This window comes from Triturus cristatus, chromosome 7, assembly GCF_964204655.1.
Source record: "Triturus cristatus chromosome 7, aTriCri1.1, whole genome shotgun sequence".
Taxonomy (NCBI): domain Eukaryota; kingdom Metazoa; phylum Chordata; class Amphibia; order Caudata; family Salamandridae; genus Triturus; species Triturus cristatus.
The window spans coordinates 1,867,388,016-1,867,414,850 of record NC_140590.1 but is presented as its reverse complement, the minus strand read 5'-3'; the positions used below and the strand labels follow the sequence as shown (position 1 = coordinate 1,867,414,850).

At 50.8% G+C, this 26,835-nt stretch overlaps 1 protein-coding gene across 1 annotated transcript in view; it reads right to left on the bottom strand.

Moving 5' to 3' along the window:
* LOC146813539 (uncharacterized) overlaps positions 1-26,835 on the bottom strand; it is a 140,482-nt gene that overhangs the window by 2,599 nt on the left and 111,048 nt on the right. Inside the window, exon 8 of the mRNA XM_085620302.1 lies at positions 16,579-16,689. Coding sequence (XP_085476428.1) covers positions 16,579-16,689 — 111 coding nt within the window. The remainder of the gene's footprint in view (positions 1-16,578; positions 16,690-26,835) is intronic.

The window sequence follows — 26,835 nt, the reverse complement described above, 5'->3', positions numbered from 1 at the left end:
CGCGTCCGGAGCTCCCCATCTGATGCTCACTCTTCTTCCCCCCGCCCATCTTATGCGTGGTTAAGGCAGATGCGTGGTTCTGGCAAGCGTGGTTGCACTTACGTTGGAATGGCACACGTGCTTCTGCCTGCGTTGTTCAGCCGTTTCCACTTAAACATGACATGTATTCTGTCTGACACTACAGTTTGTAGATCAGGACAGAAAAACAAACATCTTTTCTCATTCAAGACTTCAGCAGGCCATGACTCAAGCCTGCACATCTGAGATTATAAACCAGGAGTGCGGAAAATTACAAGGAGAAAAGATGGTTTCAGTCTCTGTCAGTCATGCCTAAGTTCACTGTGACCTTTGTTTAGATTGTTACAAACCAGAGCTCATCCTCAACCTTTTCAACTTCCATTTCTTATTCCCGGCTTAAACCTGAATTACTCCCTCAACCCACTTCTTGTACCACTACTTAGTACATCAAGAGACCCACCTCCCATCCCGGCACCACGCAACGCGGCCTAAGCCAATTAAAGTAAACCCTACCCTCTATTACGTGGGCATTATTTCTTGCTTCTTTTGTCTGCCTCCACAGACAGTCACCACTGAAAACCCAGTCCCAGGTTTTTCAAGATCCATCATTCTACACCTGTGAAACGTATAGTATGCCATGGGTTTGTTGGATACATGGGGCAGGTTCCAGCCCCTCTCATTTGTCCCACTGGTAGGTAGGACAGGGTGCCAGAGATACTGTTGGGGGTCAATGAGCGTACAATGCTCCAAGGGTCTCTTAAGCTCCTTTGTTAACATCCCTTATTGAGTTTGTTATGGTTTGAGCCAAGGGGCGCCTTGGCTCCTCCAGGCAAGAGATTATTACTGTGATTCCAGTAGTGGCTCTGGGAGGGTGGATGCAAACGTTAGACCTCAAGAAATTTACTTTCATGTACCTATATTTCCACCTTATCAAACATCCTAGAGGTTCTGTGTAGAAGGTCAACCATGACAATTTCAAGTTTTCCCCTTTGGCCTAACGTCCTCTGCAAGGGTTTTTAAAAAGGTAATGACAGCAGCTACTGCTCACCTGCACCGCAGGGGGATTCCGAGAGATCCCTAGCAGAGTGACTGGTTAGTTCATTCAACATCATGGGAAACCAGTTACGGAGCGTCTGAGAGTGGTCCGCCAGTCCTGCCAAATCATGGACTTGCAATCAACCACAAAAAGCTCATCTAACTCCAACACAGGACCAGGACCTGGATTTTATGAGAGCCGTTTCCAGGCAAAGCTGCAACTGGCTCTACAGGTTGTGCAGTCAAAATACGGAATCTGCTGCACTACCTGTGAAAGAGAAGGACGTTTCCGCAAAGGAGTGGCTCTGTGTCCAGGGCCACATGGTAAGCCCTGGGTGCAAAGGGGCTTATATTTGGGACAGTGGACTTTGATTCCAGAATGTTAGCAGGTTCTATGACCTGGATGACCAATTACTCCTTGTATTTTGCAAAATGGGCCCTTTATCTTATGTTCTGGGCCTCTCTCTTTCCAACGGTGGGTACGCGCAAAATTCCTCGTAACTGTTGTCACGCCGTCACTGGCACCAAAGGCTCCACTATTGATAGCTTTCAGCCAGGGTGGTGGAGGTGATCTCAAATGAGGTTGAATTGGCAGAGAAGAGGCTGGAAACATGTCCTCTCTCCCACAGACTCTCTCCCACAGACTCTCTCCTTTCTCCCACAGACTCTCCCCCACAGACTCTCCCCCACAGACTCTCCCCCACAGACTCTCTCCTCTCTCCCACAGACTCTCTCCCACAGACTCTCTCCTCTCTCCCACAGACTCTCTCCCACAGACTCTCTCCCACAGACTCTCCCCCACAGACTCTCCCCCACAGACTCTCTCCCACAGACTCTCCCCCACAGACTCTCCCCCACAGACTCTCCCCCACAGACTCTCCCCCACAGACTCTCTCCCACAGACTCTCTCCTCTCTCCCACAGACCCTCTCCCACAGACTCTCTCCCACAGACTCTCTCCCACAGACTCTCCCCCACAGACTCTCCCCCACAGACTCTCCCCCACAGACTCTCCCCCACAGACTCTCTCCCACAGACTCTCTCCCACAGACTCTCTCCCACAGACTCTCTCCCACAGACTCTCTCCCACTGTCCCAGCACATCCACGGATTGCGAAGCTGCTGCTACACAGAACAGTCCGCCGCCGGACGAGAATGGAAATGGTTTGTCTTGCCTCCCTCCACCCCCTAAGTGAGCCGATGGCCAAATGAAAAGAAAAGGCTGTCAACCCCAGGAACAAGTTGAAGTCACGCGAGGGGAACAACTTAGTTTCGCACCTTCGCAGGATACCCTGCTTAACGATCTCTACTCAAGGTTTGGTTCAGTACTTGAGGAACATTTACCTCCACTCTCTATCGGACTGGCAGGATTGAAGCAGTGAATCTGGAGGTGGTTTGAAAGGCAATGTTGGGGCGGAGGAACCGCGGACCTTCATGAGAGCAGGCGACAGTCATCGGACATTGGACTGGTTACACCCATTCCACTGAACCCTCCCTTTGCTTCTTCATCCTCCCTTACACGACTCGTAATGATAGGAGGGCGCCAGGGGTTGTGTATATCACGAGTCTGCTAGGGTGACAGACCTGGTCCCCCCTCCTAATAAGCTGATTGGTATAAGCCTCCCACCTGACGCACGCCCCTATGCTTTAATTTTGGAAAACGTCTGGGTTCTGCTGGATGAAAGTGGTGAACAGTTGAGACACAAAGTCATCCACCGGTTATCACGAAATTGTAACTTTCATGTTTATGATTCGGATTACAACTTCTGGGTGGGGTGGACTGTATTGTAGTTAATTTACGTAGAACAACTGTTGTGCGTGCTTTACGTGCACAGTGCAGACAGGTTCCCAGGAACGAGTCTTGTATTGAAGTGTTGCCCCCTGGCTATTTCTATAAGGCCTCAGAGGCGCAGCCTACCTTTAGGGAGGCAATCACGGGTTGTGCACCAGGTTGCCCAAGGGAACTGTGCTTACCACACACAATAGATTGATACGCTTGGAGCGCTTGGATAGCCAGGATTGACCCGCATGGGCACCTCTTACAAGGAGGGGAGATACCCACAGAGTGGCATCCGGGGATGTATGTCTATTACAACCCTGAGTATCTCAGGCTTGAACATTGTGGGCTTCAAAGCCAAGCTGTGCTCCGAGGAAGGGTTCTCTTTTATAAACACAAGTGATATTGTTCTCTTTCAAGCGACTTGGGCTGTGAACAATCTAATCGTAACGGTGATTATAATGGTGGTTTTTCTAATTCCAATATTCATAATTTCAAAATATTGTTCAATCTAGTGGGTAATATGTCCGCCCTTAGATGTTCTTTTTAAAAAAAAAATTTATATAGTTTTATATAGTGCGAACTTGAACCGAATCGGGTATCAGAGCGCTTTACATTGCACCAGTTACGTTACATGAGGACACACATCCATTTTTTGTTAGGGACGGGGAGATTAAGTGATTTGTCCAGAATCACAGGATGTTCAGCATCATTTCCGTGACGCGAACCCAGTTCCCCAGGATCGAGGTCGAGCGCCCTAGCCATTAGGCCAGCTCCTCTCCCCAACTTCTTCTGGTGGGAGTGTGCCGTTGGCTATTTGTGGCGACTTTAATGTCAAATTACAAAGGGGGTAGGACGTTCTCCATCTTTAATTACTGTGGCTCCCATGGAGTTGATGTTTTGGTGATGGATTCCGGTGATTTGAGGGATTCAGAACTCTAATTATATTTGGGGGCGTGGGCTCGTCAATATCATGGACACGAATGAGAGTGGCTCTGGCCCAACCTTTTCAGCTCGGGTTGTCAGTCTGTGATAACTTATATTTTCACGTCTCAGAACCTTTTTGATTTTGTGTCCTCATGTAACACGATTGAGAATTTGTATAGTGATCACATCCCCATTGGCCTTGAGTTTGGGGGTTGCACCAGGTTTATCGACCTTGTCTGATGGGTGCAGGCTGACGTAGAAATTGAAGGATCCAGACGGAGTATTAAATTCACTTGTTCAGAGGTTCAGTAGCCACTTTGAGCTTTGCCCAACGTTCAGGGCTATTGAAACTCAGTTGTTCGCAACTTTCAACATGACCAATCAGGCAATATAAAGAACCCTAAAAAAGCCTGTGTGCAAAAATGATAACCTGCCTCCAAACGTTCGATACGGTCTGCTAGAGGCCATTCATGGGAAGCTTTGAAATTAAAACCGAGAAATGCTAGTCTGACTTGTGCTTGCCGTATCTTCTATAAGGAGGCATTAAATCGAGAAATAGAGATCTTGTAGAATCTAGGTGGAATCAAATGTTGGCGGCTTGTGTCAATCAGAATTCTAAGTCCTTTTGGATATTGGTGTGTAATATAAGAGGCAGTAATGACAGATCTACCAATTTGTTGCCCATTTTACCATCGACCAATGGGTCATCCACTTCTCAGACATTTACTACTATAATCCTAGTGACAACACTTGCATTCTTGCTTCTACAGCTGATGCCTCTGGCCCCTATCTTACTCTGTCAGTGGAGAAGGTCCTTCGAAGCGTTGTTTTTAATAACATCTCTGTGCATCGTATCCTGAATTAATTGCCGACATCTATAATGATATCCATTTTTAACAAAGGGGACGGTTTACAACCCATAGATTCAACTCCTCATTGAATCTATGGGTGAAATCTGGGACAGAGTCATTTTTGATAGGATTATAGGATGCATGAAGGATACTGATGCGACCAATTGCTACCGGTATTCGGTCCCAAAAAGGCCTAGCTACCGTCGAACAATGTCTGAATCTTCAATTAATTTTGGGGAAACGTTGTTGTCAAGCCTGGTCCCCTATTCCTCGCCTTCATGGACTGATCCTGTGTGTCTGACTAGGTTAAACGGTCTCAGTTGTGGACAATTCAGTGAGAGTTGTCTCGATGCTCCTTCGCTGCACCTCCGTAGGCACCTGGAGGCCAAAGTGCGATATGGGCTTGAGGGCAATATCCATCAGCATTCATGTTAGAGCTTGGGGTCCGTCAGGAGTCAGTAATGGCACCAATTTTGTTCTCTCTCAATATTAATACCTTGAATAAGTTTCTAAGCACAGAGTGACCCGGATGTACCCAGAGTCAATAGTAAGCGGACTCCTGCTCTTCTCTACACGGACCACGTCTATCATTGACGCATTCTCTGAGGAGTTTTGAACGTTTGGTCTCAACTTTCTCTGTTTTTATATCCGATTTAGATTTGGAAACTAATGATCTCAAATCATGGTGTGCGGGCCTCATTGCTCGACTTGGAAACGTGAGAACTTTCACCATCAGGGGCAACAGCTTACACTGAGTACATATCTTCTCAACTTGGGGATTGTTTTCGATGCTGCGTATTCTTGGAGTAGTAACCTTTCCATTTGTTGTGAAAATGTAGGCAGCTTGTGGGTGCCCTCTTTGATATCGCATTGGTTAACGGAAGTACGCCATTTCATCCTACGGTGAGGGCTATAACCAACAGTATGTGCCAGTAGCTTCATACGGGGCCAGAGATTGGGGGTTACACTAACATCAGTCCTCTGTAATTGGAGGAAACTCATGGACTCAGTCGTCTTTGGTGTCCACCCCCACCCCAGCTATGTGTGTCACGAGGAATTGGGTATGCCGTTTTGAGAGGATTTTATCAAATTGGCACCTCTTACCATCTGGCTTTCGGTTTGGTTAAACGCTGAAGCCAGCTTAAACCTTCGTATTATTAATGACTGCAAATCCTCAATTTATCAAGGCTTACATTTGTGAAAGGTGCTTTTATAGACCTTGGACTGTATCACGTCTTTCAAAATCTGCTTTTTTGGTGAACAGGCGAGCTGAAAGAGAGAAGGCGATATTTCTTTTAAAGTCGTTATTAGGATCTATATGGTGCTCAAAACATCACCTGGTCTGGACGGTGTATAGTTAGTATTGCCGGACACTGCAATAGGGCCCTGCTGACACGTTTCAGATTGGATTCACGCGCTCTCAACTGTGTTTCCCCTTTAGCCAATACGACAGGGCCTGCGTTTGTCCCAGGAATGGACTTTCAACTCAATCTTTGCTGCCCTTTGTCTTTTTCTGCAGATTTTGTTGTATGTATTTGAAGGGGTTTAACCCCTTTGTTGAGGAAGTGCAGCCTGAGGCCATGTAGACCTGCCCTTTGTGGTTTACAGTTGTTGAACAAGGAGGAAGAATGTCACACTGTAGGGGCCTTTTAAACTCTGCTTTGAGATGTCGGGGTCTTACGCTCTTGTAAACATGTTCATTATATTTGCCAGACAAATTGCTGGAGTATTTTTAGGATTCTTCATATTTTTATTACAGGCTCATGAATTATCGAGGTTTTATGCCTTTTAAAAACATTTTAATCTGCACTTTTTAATGATATTCTCTATTTGTGGTTTTGTATTGTTTGCACATATACTTTTATGATATGTCTATGATCCAATAAAGTATTAATGACTGGGACTCGGACTAGTGGTACAAGAGATGGGCTGAGGAGGAAATGAATCCGCTACTGACCCTTAACACTCATTCCTCTGGATGCTGTTTTCTTACATCAATATCTACCCATCGCTTCAATTCAAACGTCACTTCCTTTATGGTTTTGCGACGACAGGAAGTGTAGCTGCCTCCTTCCTCTTTATTGCCCATATGAAATGAGGGGCAGCGGAGGGACATGAAGGGGAGGGTTTATTGTGATTGGCTCAGATGGGTCACTTCATATAGTAAGTATTGGTATGAGAAAAGGGTATTTGAAATAATGAGGATTAGAGGATAAGAAACCTATTCATTTCACCTCCCAGTTTAATTTCACCCTTCCAGCACACCAAGTGCAAGAGGGGGCTGTGCCTGGAGTTTCAACCAATGACACCGTTCCTCCACCCTTCCTTCCACTCATCTTCTCCTGCAGTCCCCCTGAGTGCCAATGCTCAAACACACCCAGCGCAAGAGGTGGCTGTGCCTGGAGTTTCAACCAATGACACCGTTCCTCCACCCTTCCTCCCACTCATCTTCTCCTGCAGTCCCCCTGAGTGCCAATGCTCAAACACACCCAGTGGAAGAGGTGGCTGTGCCTGGAGTTTCAACCAATGACACCGTTCCTCCACTCTTCCTCCCACTCATCTTCTCCTGCAGTCCCCCCTGTGTGCCAATGATCAAACACACCCAGTGGAAGAGGTGGCTGTGCCTGGAGTTTCAACCAATGACGCCGTTCCTCCACTCTTCCTCCCACTCATCTTCTCCTGCAGTACCCCCTGAGTGCCAATCCTCAAACACCCAGTGCAAGAGGTAGCGGTGCCTGGAGTTTCAACCAATGACACCGTTCCTCCACCCTTCCGCCCACTCATCTTCTCCTGCAGTCCCCCTGAGTGCCAATGCTCAAACACACCCAGTGCAAGAGGTGGCTGTGCCTGGAGCTTCAACCAATGACACCGTTCCTGCACTCTTCCTCCCACTCATCTTCTCCTGCAGTCCCCTGAGTGCCAATGCTCAAACACCCAGTGCAAGAGGTGGCTGTGCCTGGAGTTTCAACCAATGACACCGTTCCTCCACTCTTCCTCCCACTCATCTTCTCCTGCAGTCCCCCCTGTGTGCCAATGCTCAAACACACCCAGTGGAAGAGGTGGCTGTGCCTGGAGTTTCAACCAATGACACCGTTCCTCCACTCTTCCTCCCACTCATCTTCTCCTGCAGTCCCCCCTGTGTGCCAATGCTCAAACACACCCAGTGGAAGAGGTGGCTGTGCCTGGAGTTTCAACCAATGACACCGTTCCTCCACCCTTCCTCCCACTCATCTTCTCCTGCAGTCCCCCCTGAGTGCCAATGCTCAAACACACCCAGTGGAAGAGGTGGCTGTGCCTGGAGCTTCAACCAATGACACCGTTCCTGCACTCTTCCTCCCACTCATCTTCTCCTGCAGTCCCCTGAGTGCCAATGCTCAAACACCCAGTGGAAGAGGTGGCTGTGCCTGGAGCTTCAACCAATGACACCGTTCCTCCACTCTTCCTCCCACTCATCTTCTCCTGCAGTCCCCTCTGAGTGCCAATGCTCAAACACACCCAGTGCAAGAGGTGGCTGTGCCTGGAGTTTCAACCAATGACACCGTTCCTCCACTCTTCCTCCCACTCTTCTCCTGCAGTCCCCTGAGTGCCAATGCTCAAACACCCAGTGCAAGAGGTGGCTGTGCCTGGAGTTTCAACCAATGACACCGTTCCTCCACTCTTCCTCCCACTCATCTTCTCCTGCAGTCCCCCTGAGTGCCAATGCTCAAACACACCCAGTGTAAGAGGTGGCTGTGCATGGAGTTTCAACCAAAGACACCGTTCCTCCACCCTTCCTTCCACTCATCTTCTCCTGCAGTCCCCTCTGAGTGCCAATGCTCAAACACACCCAGTGCAAGAGGTGGCTGTGCCTGGAGCTTCAACCAATGACACCGTTCCTCCACTCTTCCTCCCACTCATCTTCTCCTGCAGTCCCCTCTGAGTGCCAATGCTCAAACACACCCAGTGCAAGAGGTGGCTGTGCCTGGAGTTTCAACCAATGACACCGTTCCTCCACTCTTCCTCCCACTCTTCTCCTGCAGTCCCCTGAGTGCCAATGCTCAAACACCCAGTGGAAGAGGTGGCTGTGCATGGAGTTTCAACCAAAGACACCCACCGTTCCTCCACTCTTCCTCCCACTCATCTTCTCCTGCAGTCCCCCCTGAGCGCCAATGCTCAAACACACCCAGTGGAAGAGGTGGCTGCGCCTGGAGTTTCAACCAATGACACCGTTCCTCCACTCTTCCTCCCACTCATCTTCTCCTGCAGTCCCCCCTGAGTGCCAATGCTCAAACACACCCAGTGCAAGAGGTGGCTGTGCCTGGAGCTTCAACCAATGACACCGTTCCTCCACTCTTCCTCCCACTCTTCTCCTGCAGTCCCCTGAGTGCCAATGCTCAAACACACCCAGTGCAAGAGGTGGCTGCGCCTGGAGTTTCAACCAATGACACCGTTCCTCCACTCTTCCTCCCACTCATCTTCTCCTGCAGTCCCCTCTGAGTGCCAATGCTCAAACACCCAGTGCAAGAGGTGGCTGTGCCTGGAGTTTCAACCAATGACACCGTTCCTCCACCCTTCCTCCCACTCATCTTCTCCTGCAGTCCCCCTGAGTGCCAATGCTCAAACACCCAGTGCAAGAGGTGGCTGTGCCTGGAGTTTCAACCAATGACACCGTTCCTCCACTCTTCCTCCCACTCATCTTCTCCTGCAGTCCCCTCTGAGTGCCAATGCTCAAACACACCCAGTGGAAGAGGTGGCTGTGCATGGAGTTTCAACCAAAGACACTGTTCCTCCACTCTTCCTCCCACTCATCTTCTCCTGCAGTCCCCTCTGAGTGCCAATGCTCAAACACACCCAGTGGAAGAGGTGGCTGTGCCTGGAGTTTCAACCAATGACACCGTTCCTCCACCCTTCCTTCCACTCATCTTCTCCTGCAGTCCCCCCTGAGTGCCAATGCTCAAACACACCCAGTGAAAGAGGTGGCTGTACCTGGAGTTTTAACCAATGACACCGTTCCTCCACTCTTCCTCCCACTCATCTTCTCCTGCAGTCCCCCTGAGTGCCAATGCTCAAACACCCAGTGCAAGAGGTGGCTGTGCCTGGAGTTTCAACCAATGACACCGTTCCTCCACCCTTCCTTCCACTCATCTTCTCCTGCAGTCCCCTCTGAGTGCCAATGCTCAAACACACCCAGTGCAAGAGGTGGCTGTACCTGGAGTTTCAACCAATGACACCGTTCCTCCACCCTTCCTCCCACTCATCTTCTCCTGCAGTCCCCCCTGAGTACCAGTGCTCAAACACCCAGTGCAAGAGGTGGCTGTGCATGGAGTTTCAACCAATGACACCGTTCCTCCAGTCTTTCTCAACTCATCTTCTCCTGCAGTCCCCCTGAGTGCCAATGCTCAAACACACCCAGTGGAAGAGGTGGCTGTGCCTAGAGCTTCAACCAATGACACCGTTCCTCCACCCTTCCTCCCACTCATCTTCTCCTGCAGTCCCCCCTGAGTGCCAATGCTCAAACACCCAGTGGAAGAGGTGGCTGTGCCTGGAGTTTCAACCAATGACACCGTTCCTCCACCCTTCCTCTCACTCATCTTCTCCTGCAGTCCCCCTGAGTGCCAATGCTCAAACATACCCAGCGCAAGAGGTGGCTGTGCCTGGAGTTTCAACCTATGACACCGTTCCTCCACTCTTCCTCCCACTCATCTTCTCCTGCAGTCCCCCTGAGTGCCAATGCTCAAACACCCAGTGCAAGAGGTGGCGGTGCCTGGAGTTTCAACCAATGACACCGTTCCTCCACTCTTCCTCCCACTCATCTTCTCCTGCAGTCCCCCCTGAGTGCCAATGCTCAAACACACCCAGTGGAAGAGGTGGCTGTGCCTGGAGTTCCAACCAATGACACCGTTCCTCCACCCTTCCTTCCACTCATCTTCTCCTGCAGTCCCCCTGAGTGCCAATGCTCAAACACCCAGTGCAAGAGGTGGCTGTGCCTGGAGTTTCAACCAATGACACCGTTCCTCCACTCTTCCTCCCACTCATCTTCTCCTGCAGTCCCCTCTGAGTGCCAATGCTCAAACACACCCAGTGTAAGAGGTGGCTGTGCCTGGAGTTTCAACCAATGACAACGTTCCTCCACTCTTCCTCCCACTCATCTTCTCCTGCAGTCCCCCTGAGTGCCAATGCTCAAACACACCCAGTGCAAGAGGTGGCTGTGCCTGGAGCTTCAATCAATGACACCGTTCCTCCACCCTTCCTCCCACTCATCTTCTCCTGCAGTCCCCTCTGAGTGCCAATGCTCAAACACACCCAGTGTAAGAGGTGGCTGTGCCTGGAGTTTCAACCAATGACACCGTTCCTCCACCCTTCCTCCCGCTCATCTTCTCCTGCAGTCCTCCTGAGTGCCAATGCTCAAACACACCCAGTGTAAGAGGTGGCTGTGCATGGAGTTTAAACCAAAGACACTGTTCCTCCACTCTTCCTCCCACTCATCTTCTCCTGCAGTCCCCTCTGAGTGCCAATGCTCAAACACACCCAGTGGAAGAGGTGGCTGTGCCTGGAGTTTCAACCAATGACACCGTTCCTCCACCCTTCCTTCCACTCATCTTCTCCTGCAGTCCCCCTGAGTGCCAATGCTCAAACACACCTAGTGGAAGAGGTGGCTGTGCCTGGAGTTTCAACCAATGACACCGTTCCTCCACCCTTCCTTCCACTCATCTTCTCCTGCAGTCCCCCTAAGTGCCAATGCTCAAACACACCCAGTGCAAGAGGTGGCTGCGTCTGGAGTTTCAACCAAAGACACTGTTCCTCCACTCTTCCTCCCACTCATCTTCTCCTGCAGTCCCCTCTGAGTGCCAATGCTCAAACACACCCAGTGCAAGAGGTGGCTGTGCCTGGTGTTTCAACCAATGACACCGTTCCTCCACTCTTCCTCCCACTCATCTTCTCCTGCAGTCCCCTTGAGTGCCAATGCTCAAACACACCCAGTGGAAGAGGTGGCTGTGCCTGGAGTTTCAACCAATGACATCGTTCCTCCACCCTTCCTTCCACTCATCTTCTCCTGCAGTCCCCTCTGAGTGCCAATGCTCAAACACACCCAGTACAAGAGGTGGCTGTACCTGGAGTTTCAACCAATGACACCGTTCCTCCACCCTTCCTTCCACTCATCTTCTCCTGCAGTCCCCTCTGAGTGCCAATGCTCAAACACACCCAGTGGAAGAGGTGGCTGTGCCTGGAGTTTCAACCAATGACACCGTTCCTCCACCCTTCCTCCCACTCATCTTCTCCTGCAGTCCCCCTGAGTGCCAATGCTCAAACACACCCAGCGCAAGAGGTGGCTGTGCCTGGAGTTTCAACCTATGACACCGTTCCTCCACTCTTCCTCCCACTCATCTTCTCCTGCAGTCCCCCTGAGTGCCAATGCTCAAACACCCAGTGCAAGAGGTGGCGGTGCCTGGAGTTTCAACCAATGACACCGTTCCTCCACTCTTCCTCCCACTCATCTTCTCCTGCAGTCCCCCCTGAGTGCCAATGCTCAAACACACCCAGTGGAAGAGGTGGCTGTGCCTGGAGTTCCAACCAATGACACCGTTCCTCCACCCTTCCTTCCACTCATCTTCTCCTGCAGTCCCCCTGAGTGCCAATGCTCAAACACCCAGTGCAAGAGGTGGCTGTGCCTGGAGTTTCAACCAATGACACCGTTCCTCCACTCTTCCTCCCACTCATCTTCTCCTGCAGTCCCCTCTGAGTGCCAATGCTCAAACACACCCAGTGTAAGAGGTGGCTGTGCCTGGAGTTTCAACCAATGACACCGTTCCTCCACTCTTCCTCCCACTCATCTTCTCCTGCAGTCCCCCTGAGTGCCAATGCTCAAACACCCAGTGCAAGAGGTGGCTGTACCTGGAGTTTCAACCAATGACACCGTTCTTCCACCCTTCCTTCCACTCATCTTCTCCTGCAGTCCCCCTGAGTGCCAATGCTCAAACACACCCAGTGGAAGAGGTGGCTGTGCCTGGAGTTTCAACCAATGACACCGTTCCTCCACCCTTCCTTCCACTCATCTTCTCCTGCAGTCCCCCTGAGTGCCAATGCTCAAACACCCAGTGGAAGAGGTGGCTGTGCCTGGAGTTTCAACCAATGACACCGTTCCTCCACTCTTCCTCCCACTCATCTTCTCCTGCAGTCCCCCTGAGTGCCAATGCTCAAACACACCCAGTGGAAGAGGTGGCTGTGCCTGGAGTTTCAACCAATGACACCGTTCCTCCACCCTTCCTTCCACTCATCTTCTCCTGCAGTCCCCTCTGAGTGCCAATGCTCAAACACACCCAGTGCAAGAGGTGGCTGTACCTGGAGTTTCAACCAATGACACCGTTCCTCCACCCTTCCTTCCACTCATCCTCTACTGCAGTCCCCTCTGAGTGCCAATGCTCAAACACACCCAGTGGAAGAGGTGGCTGTGCCTGGAGTTTCAACCAATGACACCGTTCCTCCACCCTTCCTCCCACTCATCTTCTCCTGCAGTCCCCCTGAGTGCCAATGCTCAAACACACCCAGCGCAAGAGGTGGCTGTGCCTGGAGTTTCAACCTATGACACCGTTCCTCCACTCTTCCTCCCACTCATCTTCTCCTGCAGTCCCCCTGAGTGCCAATGCTCAAACACCCACTGCAAGAGGTGGCGGTGCCTGGAGTTTCAACCAATGACACCGTTCCTCCACTCTTCCTCCCACTCATCTTCTCCTGCAGTCCCCCCTGAGTGCCAATCCTCAAACACACCCAGTGGAAGAGGTGGCTGTGCCTGGAGTTCCAACCAATGAAACCGTTCCTCCACCCTTCCTCCCACTCATCTTCTCCTGCAGTCCCCCTGAGTGCCAATGCTCAAACACCCAGTGCAAGAGGTGGCTGTGCCTGGAGTTTCAACCAATGACACCGTTCTTCCACCCTTACTTCCACTCATCTTCTCCTGCAGTCCCCCTGAGTGCCAATGCTCAAACACACCCAGTGGAAGAGGTGGCTGTGCCTGGAGTTTCAACCAATGACACCGTTCCTCCACCCTTCCTTCCACTCATCTTCTCCTGCAGTCCCCCTGAGTGCCAATGCTCAAACACACCCAGCGCAAGAGGTGGCTGTGCCTGGAGTTTCAACCAATGACACCGTTCCTCCACCCTTCCTCCCACTCATCTTCTCCTGCAGTCCCCCCTGAGTACCAGTGCTCAAACACCCAGTGCAAGAGGTGGCTGTGCCTGGAGTTTCAACCAATGACACCGTTCCTCCAGTCTTTCTCAACTCATCTTCTCCTGCAGTCCCCCTGAGTGCCAATGCTCAAACACACCCAGTGGAAGAGGTGGCTGTGCCTGGAGCTTCAACCAATGACACCGTTCCTCCACCCTTCCTCCCACTCATCTTCTCCTGCAGTCCCCCCTGAGTGCCAATGCTCAAACACCCAGTGGAAGAGGTGGCTGTGCCTGGAGTTTCAACCAATGACACCGTTCCTCCACCCTTCCTCTCACTCATCTTCTCCTGCAGTCCCCCTGAGTGCCAATGCTCAAACACACCCAGCGCAAGAGGTGGCTGTGCCTGGAGTTTCAACCTATGACACCGTTCCTCCACTCTTCCTCCCACTCATCTTCTCCTGCAGTCCCCCTGAGTGCCAATGCTCAAACACCCAGTGCAAGAGGTGGCTGTGCCTGGAGTTTCAACCAATGACACCGTTCCTCCACTCTTCCTCCCACTCATCTTCTCCTGCAGTCCCCCCTGAGTGCCAATGCTCAAACACACCCAGTGGAAGAGGTGGCTGTGCCTGGAGTTCCAACCAATGACACCGTTCCTCCACCCTTCCTTCCACTCATCTTCTCCTGCAGTCCCCCTGAGTGCCAATGCTCAAACACCCAGTGCAAGAGGTGGCTGTGCCTGGAGTTTCAACCAATGACACCGTTCCTCCACTCTTCCTCCCACTCATCTTCTCCTGCAGTCCCCTCTGAGTGCCAATGCTCAAACACACCCAGTGTAAGAGGTGGCTGTGCCTGGAGTTTCAACCAATGACACCGTTCCTCCACTCTTCCTCCCACTCATCTTCTCCTGCAGTCCCCCTGAGTGCCAATGCTCAAACACACCCAGTGCAAGAGGTGGCTGTGCCTGGAGCTTCAACCAATGACACCGTTCCTCCACCCTTTCTCCCACTCATCTTCTCCTGCAGTCCCCTCTGAGTGCCAATGCTCAAACACACCCAGTGCAAGAGGTGGCTGTGCCTGGAGTTTCAACCAATGACACCGTTCCTCCACCCTTCCTTCCACTCATCTTCTCCTGCAGTCCCCCTGAGTACCAATGCTCAAACACACCCAGTGCAAGAGGTGGCTGTGCCTGGAGTTTCAAGCAATGGCACCGTTCCTCCACTCTTCCTCCCACTCATCTTCTCCTGCAGTCCCCCTGAGTGCCAATGCTCAAACACACCCAGTGCAAGAGGTGGCTGTGCCTGGAGTTTCAACCAATGACACCGTTCCTCCACTCTTCCTCCCACTCATCTTCTCCTGCAGTCCCCCCTGAGTGCCAATGCTCAAACACACCCAGTGTAAGAGGTGGCTGTGCATGGAGTTTCAACCAATGACACCGTTCCTCCCACTCATCTTCTCCTGCAGTCCCCCTGAGTGCCAATGCTCAAACACACCCAGTGCAAGAGGTGGCTGTGCCTGGAGCTTCAACCAATGACACCGTTCCTCCACTCTTCCTCCCACTCATCTTCTCCTGCAGTCCCCCTGAGTGCCAATGCTCAAACACCCAGTGCAAGAGGTGGCTGTGCCTGGAGTTTCAAGCAATGGCACCGTTCCTCCACTCTTCCTCCCACTCATCTTCTCCTGCAGTCCCCCTGAGTGCCAACGCTCAAACACACCCAGTGCAAGAGGTGGCTGTGCCTGGAGTTTCAACCAATGACACCGTTCCTCCACCCTTCCTCCCACTCATCTTCTCCTGCAGTCCCCCTGAGTGCCAATGCTCAAACACACCCAGTGGAAGAGGTGGCTGTGCCTGGAGTTTCAACCAATGACACCGTTCCTCCACTCTTCCTCCCACTCATCTTCTTCTGCAGGCCCCCTTAGTGCCAATGCTCAAACATACCGCTGTTCATGCTTCACTAGCAATGTGAAGTTAATCGTTTAGAGGTCAAAGAGACCAGCAGTAGTATAAATACAAGAAATGCCGTACAGAGTTCCAGAAGGGGCACACAAAGCCATTTTTGGACTTGGGTCACTTTATTTAGTGGGTATGCAGACAGGGATGATGCAGCAAAGAACAAATACAAATATAGCTAGGTGTACACATATTACACTGTTTGGCTGCTGGTTTGTGGTGTCTGGGTTCAGGTGTACAGTGGGACTGCTTCGAACTACAGAAAATGCAACATTTGGTCCATTCCAAGATGAGAAACCAATTCGTGGGTGAGTCTTTAGAGCAGTGCTGAATGCACTGAGGGTGGTGATTGCCGCCCATTTGCCCCGGGTGTGTTCGAGTGCAGGGCAGCGGGAGGCTGAAGAGGCAGAATCTTGAAGAGGTGGTCGTTTCCAGCAGGGGTGGGATACATGGGTGTGTGCGAGTGGGACACGCCTTAAGGACTGGTCTTGGAGACTCATCAGTGGTCTGTAAAGCCCTCTGTGTTTGGCAGGCAGCCATTTGTCTTGACATCAGTACTGAGAGGTCGGTCCGAGCCATGGGAGGCTGAAGAGCACAATGAACTAATTACCACCCAACAGCTTCCAATACTTGAGTATTGATGTTGCATTTCTCAAAGGTCACAAATTCACCTTTACTAAACCTCCAACATGGTCTGACTGTGGAAGACTTTCTACACCAAAAAGAGCAGATCCTGATATTAGGTCTGAGAGGCCTTTGATAACAAAACTCACAATGTATCACTTTAGAAACAAACATGACAGGCCATCTGTGGAGCATCTACCAGATGGGTGTCCACAAATGTACTAATGTGTCTAAGACATTTATGGTGGTTCACATACCTGCAGGGCGGTAGAAGATGTCTCTTCTCCGATACTCTTGGATGTCGATGGCATAGGTCTCCCCCTCCTCGTTAATACCAATGGATGGAGCTGGGGTGGGAACTTTGGGCCCTGGAATAAAGAAGCTAATTTCTAAGGATAATGAAACCTTGTGCAATATAAACAATAAAACCTTTATGCTCATAATCTCTCTACCTTGCTTTTATATATTTTCTAACACATCATTTGCTAAAGAATATATAAGCAGCATTCCAGAAACATCTCCTTTAAAGTAAATATAGATGTATCTAAGTTTATGACATGCCAGTGAAAAAGAACCTGTGTCAAATATAATGAGTTATTCAGAGATACTGTACTGAAAAGATGTTTATTACAGGACAAGGTAATATTACACATAGCACTGCTTTACAGTCGTGGCATGGGCAAAAAGTATTTCCTGTGCCCGATTCATGATTTCTAGACCTTCCCTGCTTCTGTACTACAGCTGCGTGTCGCCAACTATCGCTGTGCAAGACCTTTGGCACTGCAGAGCTGATGTGGCCTCCCACAGCCGGTTGGGTGCAGTGCCTCAGTCTAATCCCACTTGTACTTGGATGAGGCTCCTCGCTGGAGGAGATCATCCGACTAAACGGCGTGCCTGCTGGCATGAAACTATTTCAAACTGAACTCCCACTCATCTTTCCACCACCAAATACAAAAATGTGTCAACAACCTGGTCACCCTAAAATTAATGCGTTATCATTCAATCAACAAAATCCCTTGGAATAACCCTTGGTAAGAACCTCAACATGCAGGCACACATCAGTTCATCCACACGCATTGCATTACTCTATCTCGACCTCCTGAAGAAGGTGAAACCATTAGCCACGCCAACAGACTTCAAGATCGCAGTCCAACACCTACTCGAGGCCAGACGAGACTACGTGAGTACAACCTTAAGAGGATCACCACACAAGGCAACCTTCAATATCGCAGTCCAACACCTACTCGAGGCCAGACTAGACTACGGGGGTACAACCTGAAGAGGGTCACCACTCAAGGCAACCTTCAATATCGCAGTCCAAAACCTACTCGTGGCCAGACTAGACTACGGGAGTACAACCTTAAGAGGATCACCACTCAAGGCAACCTTTAGTATCACAGTCCAACACCTACTCGTAGCCAGACTAGAACACGGGAGTACAACCTTAAGAGGATCACCACTCAAGGCAACCTTCAGTATCACAGTCCGACACCTACTCGAGGCCAGACTAGACTACGGGAGTACAACCTTAAGAGGATCACCACTCAAGGCAACCTTCAGTATCACAGTCCAACACCTACTCGAGGCCAGACTAGTCTACGGGGGTACATCCTTAAGAGGGTCACCACTCAAGGCAACCTTCAATATCGCAGTCCAACACCTACTCGTAGCCAGACTAGACTACGAGAGTACAACCTTAAGAGGATAACCACTCAAGGCAACCTTCAATAGCGCAGCGAGACTGATAACAGGAATGACATGCTCCAACCGTATCACACCCTCGCTCAAATCTTCACAATGGCTCCCCTTCGAAGCATGAATTCAGCTGAAGATAGCTTGCCTGACTCACAAAGCCCTGCGTTATGATCCACCCTTGCACGTAGCACAAAGGCTCATGATATCAAGAGGCAGCTCCTCCCATCGGAGCACCAGCTCCTCCACTTTTAACCTCTTAGATTCAGTAACAAGAAGAAGTGCGCCTTCTCTGGATGTGCCCTAAGAATATGGAACTAACTCCCTTCAGAACGTCAGTCAAACCCATTGGCCATCACTGTCAAGAATGAGGTTAAAAAGCTTTTACTAAACAGTGTCTTACTATAATGGTCTGGATCAGGATGGATGCCTGGACAGCTTGATATGCGGACCACCTCTCACCAACCCACAGTTATATTGTATTGGTGCTGACGTGCAGACCCCAGAGTGTGTGCAGAGGACAAACTAATGTTTTTGTGCGGTGTCGTAGACCGTGATACTAGACGTAATTGTTATGCTTTGGCTCAGGTGACTGTTGCTTCCTGGTGCAATTGTGTGATACTATAATGAAGCAACTCTCTTTATTTATCATCAACAGAACCCCACAGTAATGTAAAGGGTTATGACTTCTCTCTGTCTAGCCCGCTGACACTAGAATGCCATGTAATGGCTACTGGTTTTTCTGTGTACATTCCTCTTACACCCATGGGTCATATAAAACTGTCCAAATCAATAAAAAAAAAATACTTATAGATTACTTTGCACAGATTTCTACCGATAAAGGCAGCAAGAAAAGAGCTTGTAATAGTGGTGTGGTAACGCCCCACAAAAGTCAAAACTATCAACAACAAAAAAAATGTTTTAAAAAATAACTCACTTGCAAAAACAGGTTTTGTTTGGGCCAGGCCAGGAAATGAGTTGTGCGTTTGTTTAGTGCAGTTCAGTGGAGTTTGGGACTTTACAGCAGCCCGTCGGATCAGCTTGCACTGCACGTCGAGCACTGCGAGGATGCAGCGTCCACAGTGCAGCAGCACAGCCAAACGCCCTAACAGTTGGAGGATTTGAACTTCTTCTAATATTTTCTATGACTAATTCTGCATTGTATTGCGCCTGCTTGCACCATCAGAGATGGGCGTATAGGGTTAGGGGTGGGTATCTGCTGCGGTTAGGCAGCAGTTCTAGCAAACGGGGCCCTAACTCCAACTTCAAAACATTCTGCAGCTCATGAGGGCAGCACTGCGCAAGGGTTGATTGAGCGAGGAAAGCGTCCAAGCACTTTCTCCCCCACTGACATCCCTCCTCCAGCGCCTGAGACTAGCATCTGTCTGATGTCAGAGCATCACTCACTGACAAGTGTCAGAAACCTGCCAGGATTTCTCATGAACAGCAGCCGCTGAATGTCCTCATTGAATTACTGGTCAAAGCTTCTGGTGCTTTTAGGAGTTAAATATCTTTACTACATAAGCTTGTCATATTCTGAGTCAGGGTTAGTTACCGAGAGGACTCTGTTAACATGAAACCATAAAGAGCCCGTAGCAAATGGATGAATGTGTTTATGCTGCTGGAGGCCCTGCTGCTGTAACCACAAGCTTTCACCGGTACCAGGCACCCTAAAGCATCGACAGCGAGGCGCCCTTGTGCTGTAACCACAAGCTTTCACCGGTACCAGGCACCCTACAGCATCGACAGCGAGGCGCCCTTGTGCTGTAACCACAAGCTTTCACCGGTACCAGGCACCCTACAGCATCGACAGCGAGGCGCCCTTGTGCTGTAACCACAAGCTTTCACCGGTACCAGGCACCCTAAAGCATCGACAGCGAGGCGCCCTTATGCTGTAACCACAAGCTTTCACGGGTACCAGGCACCCTAAAGCATCGACAGCGAGGCGCCCTTGTGCTGTAACCACAAACTGTCACCGGTACCAGGCTCCCTAAAGCATCGACAGCGAGGCGCCCTTGTGCTGTAACCACAAGCTTTCACGGGTACCAGGCACCCTAAAGCATCGACAGCGAGGAGCCCTTGTGCTGTAACCACAAGCTTTCACGGGCACCAGGAACCCTAAAGCATCGACAGCGAGGCGCCCTTGTGCTGTAACCACAAACTTTCACCGGTACCAGGCTCCCTAAAGCATCGACAGCGAGGCGCCCTTGTGCTGTAACCACAAGCTTTCACGGGTACCAGGCACCCTAAAGCATCAACAGCGAGGAGCCCTTGTGCTGTAACCACAAGCTTTCACGGGCACCAGGCACCCTAAAGCATCGACAGCGAGGCGCCCTTGTGCTGTAACCACAAACTTTCACCGGTACCAGGCTCCCTAAAGCATCGACAGCGAGGCGCCCTTGTGCTGTAACCACAAGCTTTCACGGGTACCAGGCACCCTAAAGCATCGACAGCGAGGAGCCCTTGTGCTGTAACCACAAGCTTTCACGGGCACCAGGCACCCTAAAGCATCGACAGCGAGGAGCCCTTGTGCTGTAACCACAAGCTTTCACCGGTACCAGGCACCCTAAAGCATCGACAGCGAGGCGCCCTTGTGCCGTAACCACAAGCTTTCACCGGTACCAGGCACCCTAAAGCATCGACAGCGAGGAGTCCTTGTGCTGTAACCACAAGCTTTCACCGGTACCAGGCTCCCTAAAGCATCGACAGCGAGGCGCCCTTGTGCTGTAACCACAAGCTTTCACCGGTACCAGGCTACCTAAAGCATCGACAGCGAGGCACCCTTGTGCTGTAACCACAAGCTTTCACTGGTACCAGGCTCCCTAAAGCATCGACAGCGAGGAGCCCCTGCTGCTGTAACCACAAGCTTTCACGGGTACCAGGCACCCTAAAGCATCGACAGAGAGGCACCCTTGTGCTGTAACAACAAGCTTTCACGGGTACCAGGCACCCTAAAGCATCAACAGCGAGGCACCCTTGTGCTGTAACCACAAGATTTCACGGGTACCAGGCACCCTAAAGCATAGACAGCGAGGAGCCCTTGTGCTGTAACCACAAGCTTTCACGGGTACTAGGCACCCTAAAGCATCGACAGCGAGGCGCCCTTGTGCTGTAACCACAGGCTTTCACGGGTACCAGGCACCCTAAAGCATCGACAGCGAGGCGCCCTTGTGCTGTAACCACAGGCTTTCACGGGTACCAGGCACCCTAAAGCATCGACAGCGAGGCGCCCTTGTGCTGTAACCACAAGCTTTCACGGGTACCAGGCACCCTAAAGCATCGACAGCGAGGCGCCCTTGTGCTGTAACCACAAGCTTTCACGGGTACCAGGCACCCTAAAGCATCGACAGCGAGGAGCCCTTGTGCTGTAACCACAAGCTTTCACAGGTACCAGGCACCCTAAAGCATCGACAGCGAGGCACCCTTGTTCTGTAACCACAAGCTTTCACGGGTACCAGGCACCCTAAAGCATCGACAGCGAGGCGCCCTTGTGCTGTAACCACAAGCTTTCACGAGTACCAGGCACCCTAAAGCATCGACAGCGAGGCGCCCTTGTGCTGTAACCACAAGCTTTCACAGGTACCAGGCACCCTAAAGCATCGACAGCGAGGCGCCCTTGTGCTGTAACCACAAGCTTTCACGGGTACCAGGCACCCTAAAGCATCGACAGCGAGGAGCCCTTGTGCTGTAACCACAAGCTTTCACGGGTACCAGGCACCCTAAAGCATCGACAGCGAGGCACCCTTGTGCTGTAACCACAAGCTTTCACTGGTACCAGGCTCCCTAAAGCATCGACAGCGATGCGCCCTTGTGCTGTAACCACAAGCTTTCACGGGTACCAGGCCCCCTAAAGCATCGACAGCGAGGAGCCCCTGCTGCTGTAACCACAAGCTTTCATGGGTACCAGGCACCCTAAAGCATCGACAGCGAGGACCCCTGCTGGTGTAACCACAAGCTTTCACGGGTACCAGGCTCCCTAAAGCATCGACAGCGAGGAGCCCTTGTGCTGTCTTGCCTGATTTTGTGTGAAGGTGGCAGCTTGTTACGTGCACAGCAGGAGGTTCTCACATTTGTAGTGTCGCTGTGCCTGGTTCATGGGGTGGTGTCCCATCTTTCTGATGCTATGCTGTGTGTGTACGCATTCCACTGCAAGGTGCCGTATGTGGCAGTTCGCTTCTTGATCCCAATGGTGCATCTTCCAATTGGGGTTGTCACTAATAAAGCTTTCTACACAGATGTTACTTCTACGCGTCAGCTCTACAAGAGGCACCATCCTCTATGTCTGCCAACAGCTGGATTTATCCAAAGGGCTGTATTTATTTAAAAAAACACAACATGTCGAATATGCTACTTACCAGTATGCATCTGTTCTTGGCATGTAGGGCTGCTGACATTCATATCTGTGCATAGATCGCCGCCTAGTGTTGGGTCCGGATGATTGCACATTGTTGTCCTGGAAGAGTCTTCGAAGTATCACGAGATAGGTGGCTCCTCCCCTGGACTACAGTGCGCATGGGCATCCTCTCCATCCTCAGATTGTTTTTCGCCATTGTGGCAGTGATGGAGTAGATACAGTAAGTGATGGCCATGCTATACAGTAATTCTGAGTGCTGCTGCCGCTACAGGCGCCGGGGAGGAGGGTGGGCGATATGAATGTCAGCAGCCCTACATGCCAAGAACAGATGCATACTGGTAAGTAGCATATTCGGTTCGAGGCATGTGGGCTGCTGAATTCATATCTGTGCATAGATTATATAGCAGTCCCTCCATTAGCGGCAGCTGCCCGTGTTAGCTGCAGCAGTCTGAAAAAGGGTCTTGAGAACAGCCTGTCCTACAGCTGCCTGCTGTTTTGAATGTACATCTACACAGTAGTGTTTAGTAAATGTATGTATAGTGGACCATGTGGCTGCTCGACATATTTCCTGTAAAGGAATGTTGCCTAGGAAAGCCATGGACGCCCCTAACTTTCGTGTTGAGTGGGCTCTTGGAGGAATTGTTAATGTGCGTTTAGCTTTGTCATAACAAATTTGAATACATTTAACGATCCATCTGGCTATCCCTGCTTTGGAAATAGTGTTGCCCTTGTGTTGTGGAGAAAAGGCAACGAACAGTTGTTTTGCTTTCCTAAAATCCTTTGTTCTGTCTATATAGTACATGAGGGCCCTCTTTACATCTAGTGTATGGAGCATTCTCTCTGCGACATTTTCTGGATTTGGAAAGAAAACAGGCAGTTCAATAGTCTGATTCATGTGGAACTGCGATATTACTTTAGGCATGAATGTGGGGTTGGTACGTAGTACAACTCTGTTTGCGTGAACCTGTATGAATGGCTCTTGAATGGTTAGTGCCTGGAGTTCACTAACTCTTCTCAACGAAGTGATTGCCACTAAGAAAGCTACTTTCCAGGTGAGGAATTGAATCTCACATGAATGTAGAGGTTCAACAGGTGGACCCATCAGTCTGGTGAGGACCACATTGAGGTTCCTCACAGGTGCCGGTGGGTGTGTTGGAGGAATCACCCTTTTGAGTCCCTCTAAGAAGGCCTTGATGACAGGTACTCTGAATAAAGAGAGGTGCTGCCTGTTCTGAAGATAGGCTGCTATTGCGGTTAGATGTATACGGATGGAGTTGTATGCCAGATTGCATCGGTATAAGTGTAACAGGTAACAGATGATGTTCTGAATGGATGCATCGAGCGGATTAATGTCATTGTTTTTACAGTAAATTACAAATCTTTTCCATTTAGCCGCATAGCAAGCTCTGGTCGTGGTCTCCTGGCCTCCTTGATGATAGTCATACATTCTGGAGGCAGGTTCAGGTAGCCAAACTCTAAGACTTCAGGAGCCAGATCGCCAGGTTCAGCTGTTGCGGATCTGGGTGCTGAATTTCGCCATGGTTCTGTGTTAAAAGTCTGGGTGTGAGCCGCAGTCTTTGATGCGGCACCACGGAAAGTTCTAGCAAGGTGGTGTACCATGGCTGGCATGCCCACATTGGAGCAACCAGGATGAGTGTCATTGAGTGTTGCCTTAGTTTGCGTGCCACTAGTGGTATTAATGGCGCTGGGGGAAAAGCGTACGCAAATCTGCCTGACCAGTTCATCCATATCGCATTGCCCTGCGACTGTGGATGCGGGAACCTGGCGGCAAAGCTTTGGCATTTAGCGTTTTCCCTTGTGGCGAATAGGTCTATCTCCGGACGACCCCACTGCTGGAAGTACGGTTGGAGTACTGATGGATGTATCTCCCACTCGTGCATTTGGTGGCTGTGTCTGCTGAGCAGATCCGCCATCTGGTTGTCTTTGCCCGGGAGGTGTTCTGCCATGAGGAACATGTTCCTCTGATTTTCCCATCTCCACATGCTCTGAGCCAGATGAGACAACTGTGGAGAGTGTGTCCCTCCCTGCTTCTGTATGTAGTACATGGCAGTCATGTTGTCCGTCCGGATCAACACGACTTTGTTGCACAAGTGTACTTTGAATGCCTTAATTGCCAGGAAGATTGCCATTAGTTCCAGAAGGTTGATGTGCATCTTCTTTTGCTGTGTCGTCCATAGTCCCTGCACTGTGCAATTGAGTACATGAGCTCCCCATCCCTGGAGAGACGAGTCCGCTGTCAGTATTATTTGTGGAACAGGCTCTTGGAACGGTCGGCCCTTGCAAAGGTTTTGTGGATTCCACCAATGCAGAGAGTTGTATGCCCGACCGCTCACCAACACTAGGTCTGTCAAATGTCCTTGAGTCTGATTCCATTGACGTGCCAAGCACTCCTGAAGCGGGCGCATATGTAGTCTCGCGTGCGGGACTATGAAGATGCAGGAGGCCATCATGCCTATTGTAGGAGAGTAGGGTCTGCTTTCTATGTTCACCCCCACTTTTTGCTTTTGCTTTACTGGTTTTCGACTTAGATGTGGCTGTGGGCCTGCTAATCAGACCCACAGCCCTGCTGTTCTCTCTCTAAATTAATACTATGTACTTTAGGTGCATAACCCATTTGGATAGGATCACCTTATTGGCCCCTGTACAGTGTACCCTAGGTACCCAGGGCATAGGTGTACCCTAGGCCTACCAGGGGCTGCAGCATGTATTATGCCACCCCTGGCCTGGCCTTCCATTTTGACACAACTGGCTGATCACTCAGCTGGGGCAAGGTCGTGTAATCACCCCTTGCTTAGGTGTAGTATTCCTATACCTAACTTACATATAGACACATGTGTACCTATCAGTCACTCCTATGGCAGGCCTTGACAATCCTGGAGGCAGAGTGCTTGGTAACATGTGAGATGGTGCTCTAGCATGAGCTGAGCCTGTCTGCAGCTTTCGGAACCTTGTCCTTATAGCTGTTCTATGATATAGCCTACCATATACTCTTAAAGTGCCTTATAATCTTAGACGGTTATGGTAACTATGGTTTGGCTTTATCAAAACATGTCGTGTAAGGTGTCTAACACTAGGGAATCATACCCCCATGCCATTTCTGGACATGAGAATATTATTCCCCCCTTCTAGAGGGAAAGACATGTTAAAATCATACTTCAACTGTTAGCCTCTGACCAAAGCCTCAGCATCACAAAATGGATGCTGCTGCCACGACACAAGTCTGACCTCCTGCAGCTGGGAGTGATCCCAGCCAGGGAGGCCTGGACAATAGGTTTCCTGCTTGGGGAGGTGCTAGCACCTCCCCAGACAGCCTTTAGTGTATTGGGGCAGGGTGGGCTGAAAGGAATGAGACATGCCTGGGGCACACAAGGTGTTCCTTGCATAGTCCAGTTCAAACCGGCGCTGGGGCACTCCAGCCCCAGCTCTGGCGCGAAACTGGACAAAGGGAAGTGGGTGTAACCACCCCCTCCCAGGTCCCACCCATAAGGCGTGACCTAGCAGGTATCCCAGCCCCCCAGATTAGTATAAGAGTGGGAGTTGGGCCTCGAGACTTTAGATTATCCTGAACCTGCAAAACTGAACAGAAACTCTGGACCTTCGACATTCGACGAAAGAAGAAGACTGAAGAATCTCCCTTGTAGCCAAGGAGTGGCTACCCTGTGCAAACAGGCACCATCAAGAGACTACCCTTTGCTTTGCGACCGTTCTACGAGGAACCGACTGCAGAGCCCGACCAGAGCCTTGACTTCCAGACTTCTCCGACCCTCATCCACATCTGCAGCAGAGCTGAGATCCGTGGAGGCGACGAGCGACGTGGGACCGGCTACCTGGGAAAAGTGGCTAGTAACTTACAGCGCAGCTTCTGAGGTACCCTCGAAGTTGTGCACCGGGGATTGAGAAGCCCCAACCCCAAGCACCATCTGCACCGAAGATCAGCCCCCCACACTCCACGAGTCCTGCGTGGGGCCCTTCAGCATTTTCCTGCTTGCCGCGTCTGTCCGGTTGCTTGCCCGCTGGCTAGTGGCCTCTGTGACGACGCACCCTGAAATCTTCTGCGCTGGTTTGGCTCCTCCAGACTGGCTCCCGCTTCTCTGCAAAGAAGAAGCACCCCAGACCTTCCTGGTCTGCACCAGAAGCAAGTCCTTTGTTCTTCGTGGGTTCCGCTTGCCAAGGCTTGGTGAGTCCTAGTCCAACTTCGACGCCGCCGACAGCAAGAGCCTCCGTGGGACAGCTCGCCTCCTGGTCCTGGTCGTCCTCGACGCTTCCTGGTCCTCCTGGCTGCAGCGACAAGCTTCACCTTCACCTGCAACTCTTCACGACATCGCCTGGTTCCTTCCTGGTTCCACGTGGTCACTGGCTAGTGACCTTGACTCTGTCCCTTCTGCTTGCAGGTTTCTTCTCTTCTTGATCCCAGCCTTGGGATCCACCGGACACTCTCCCCTGACTG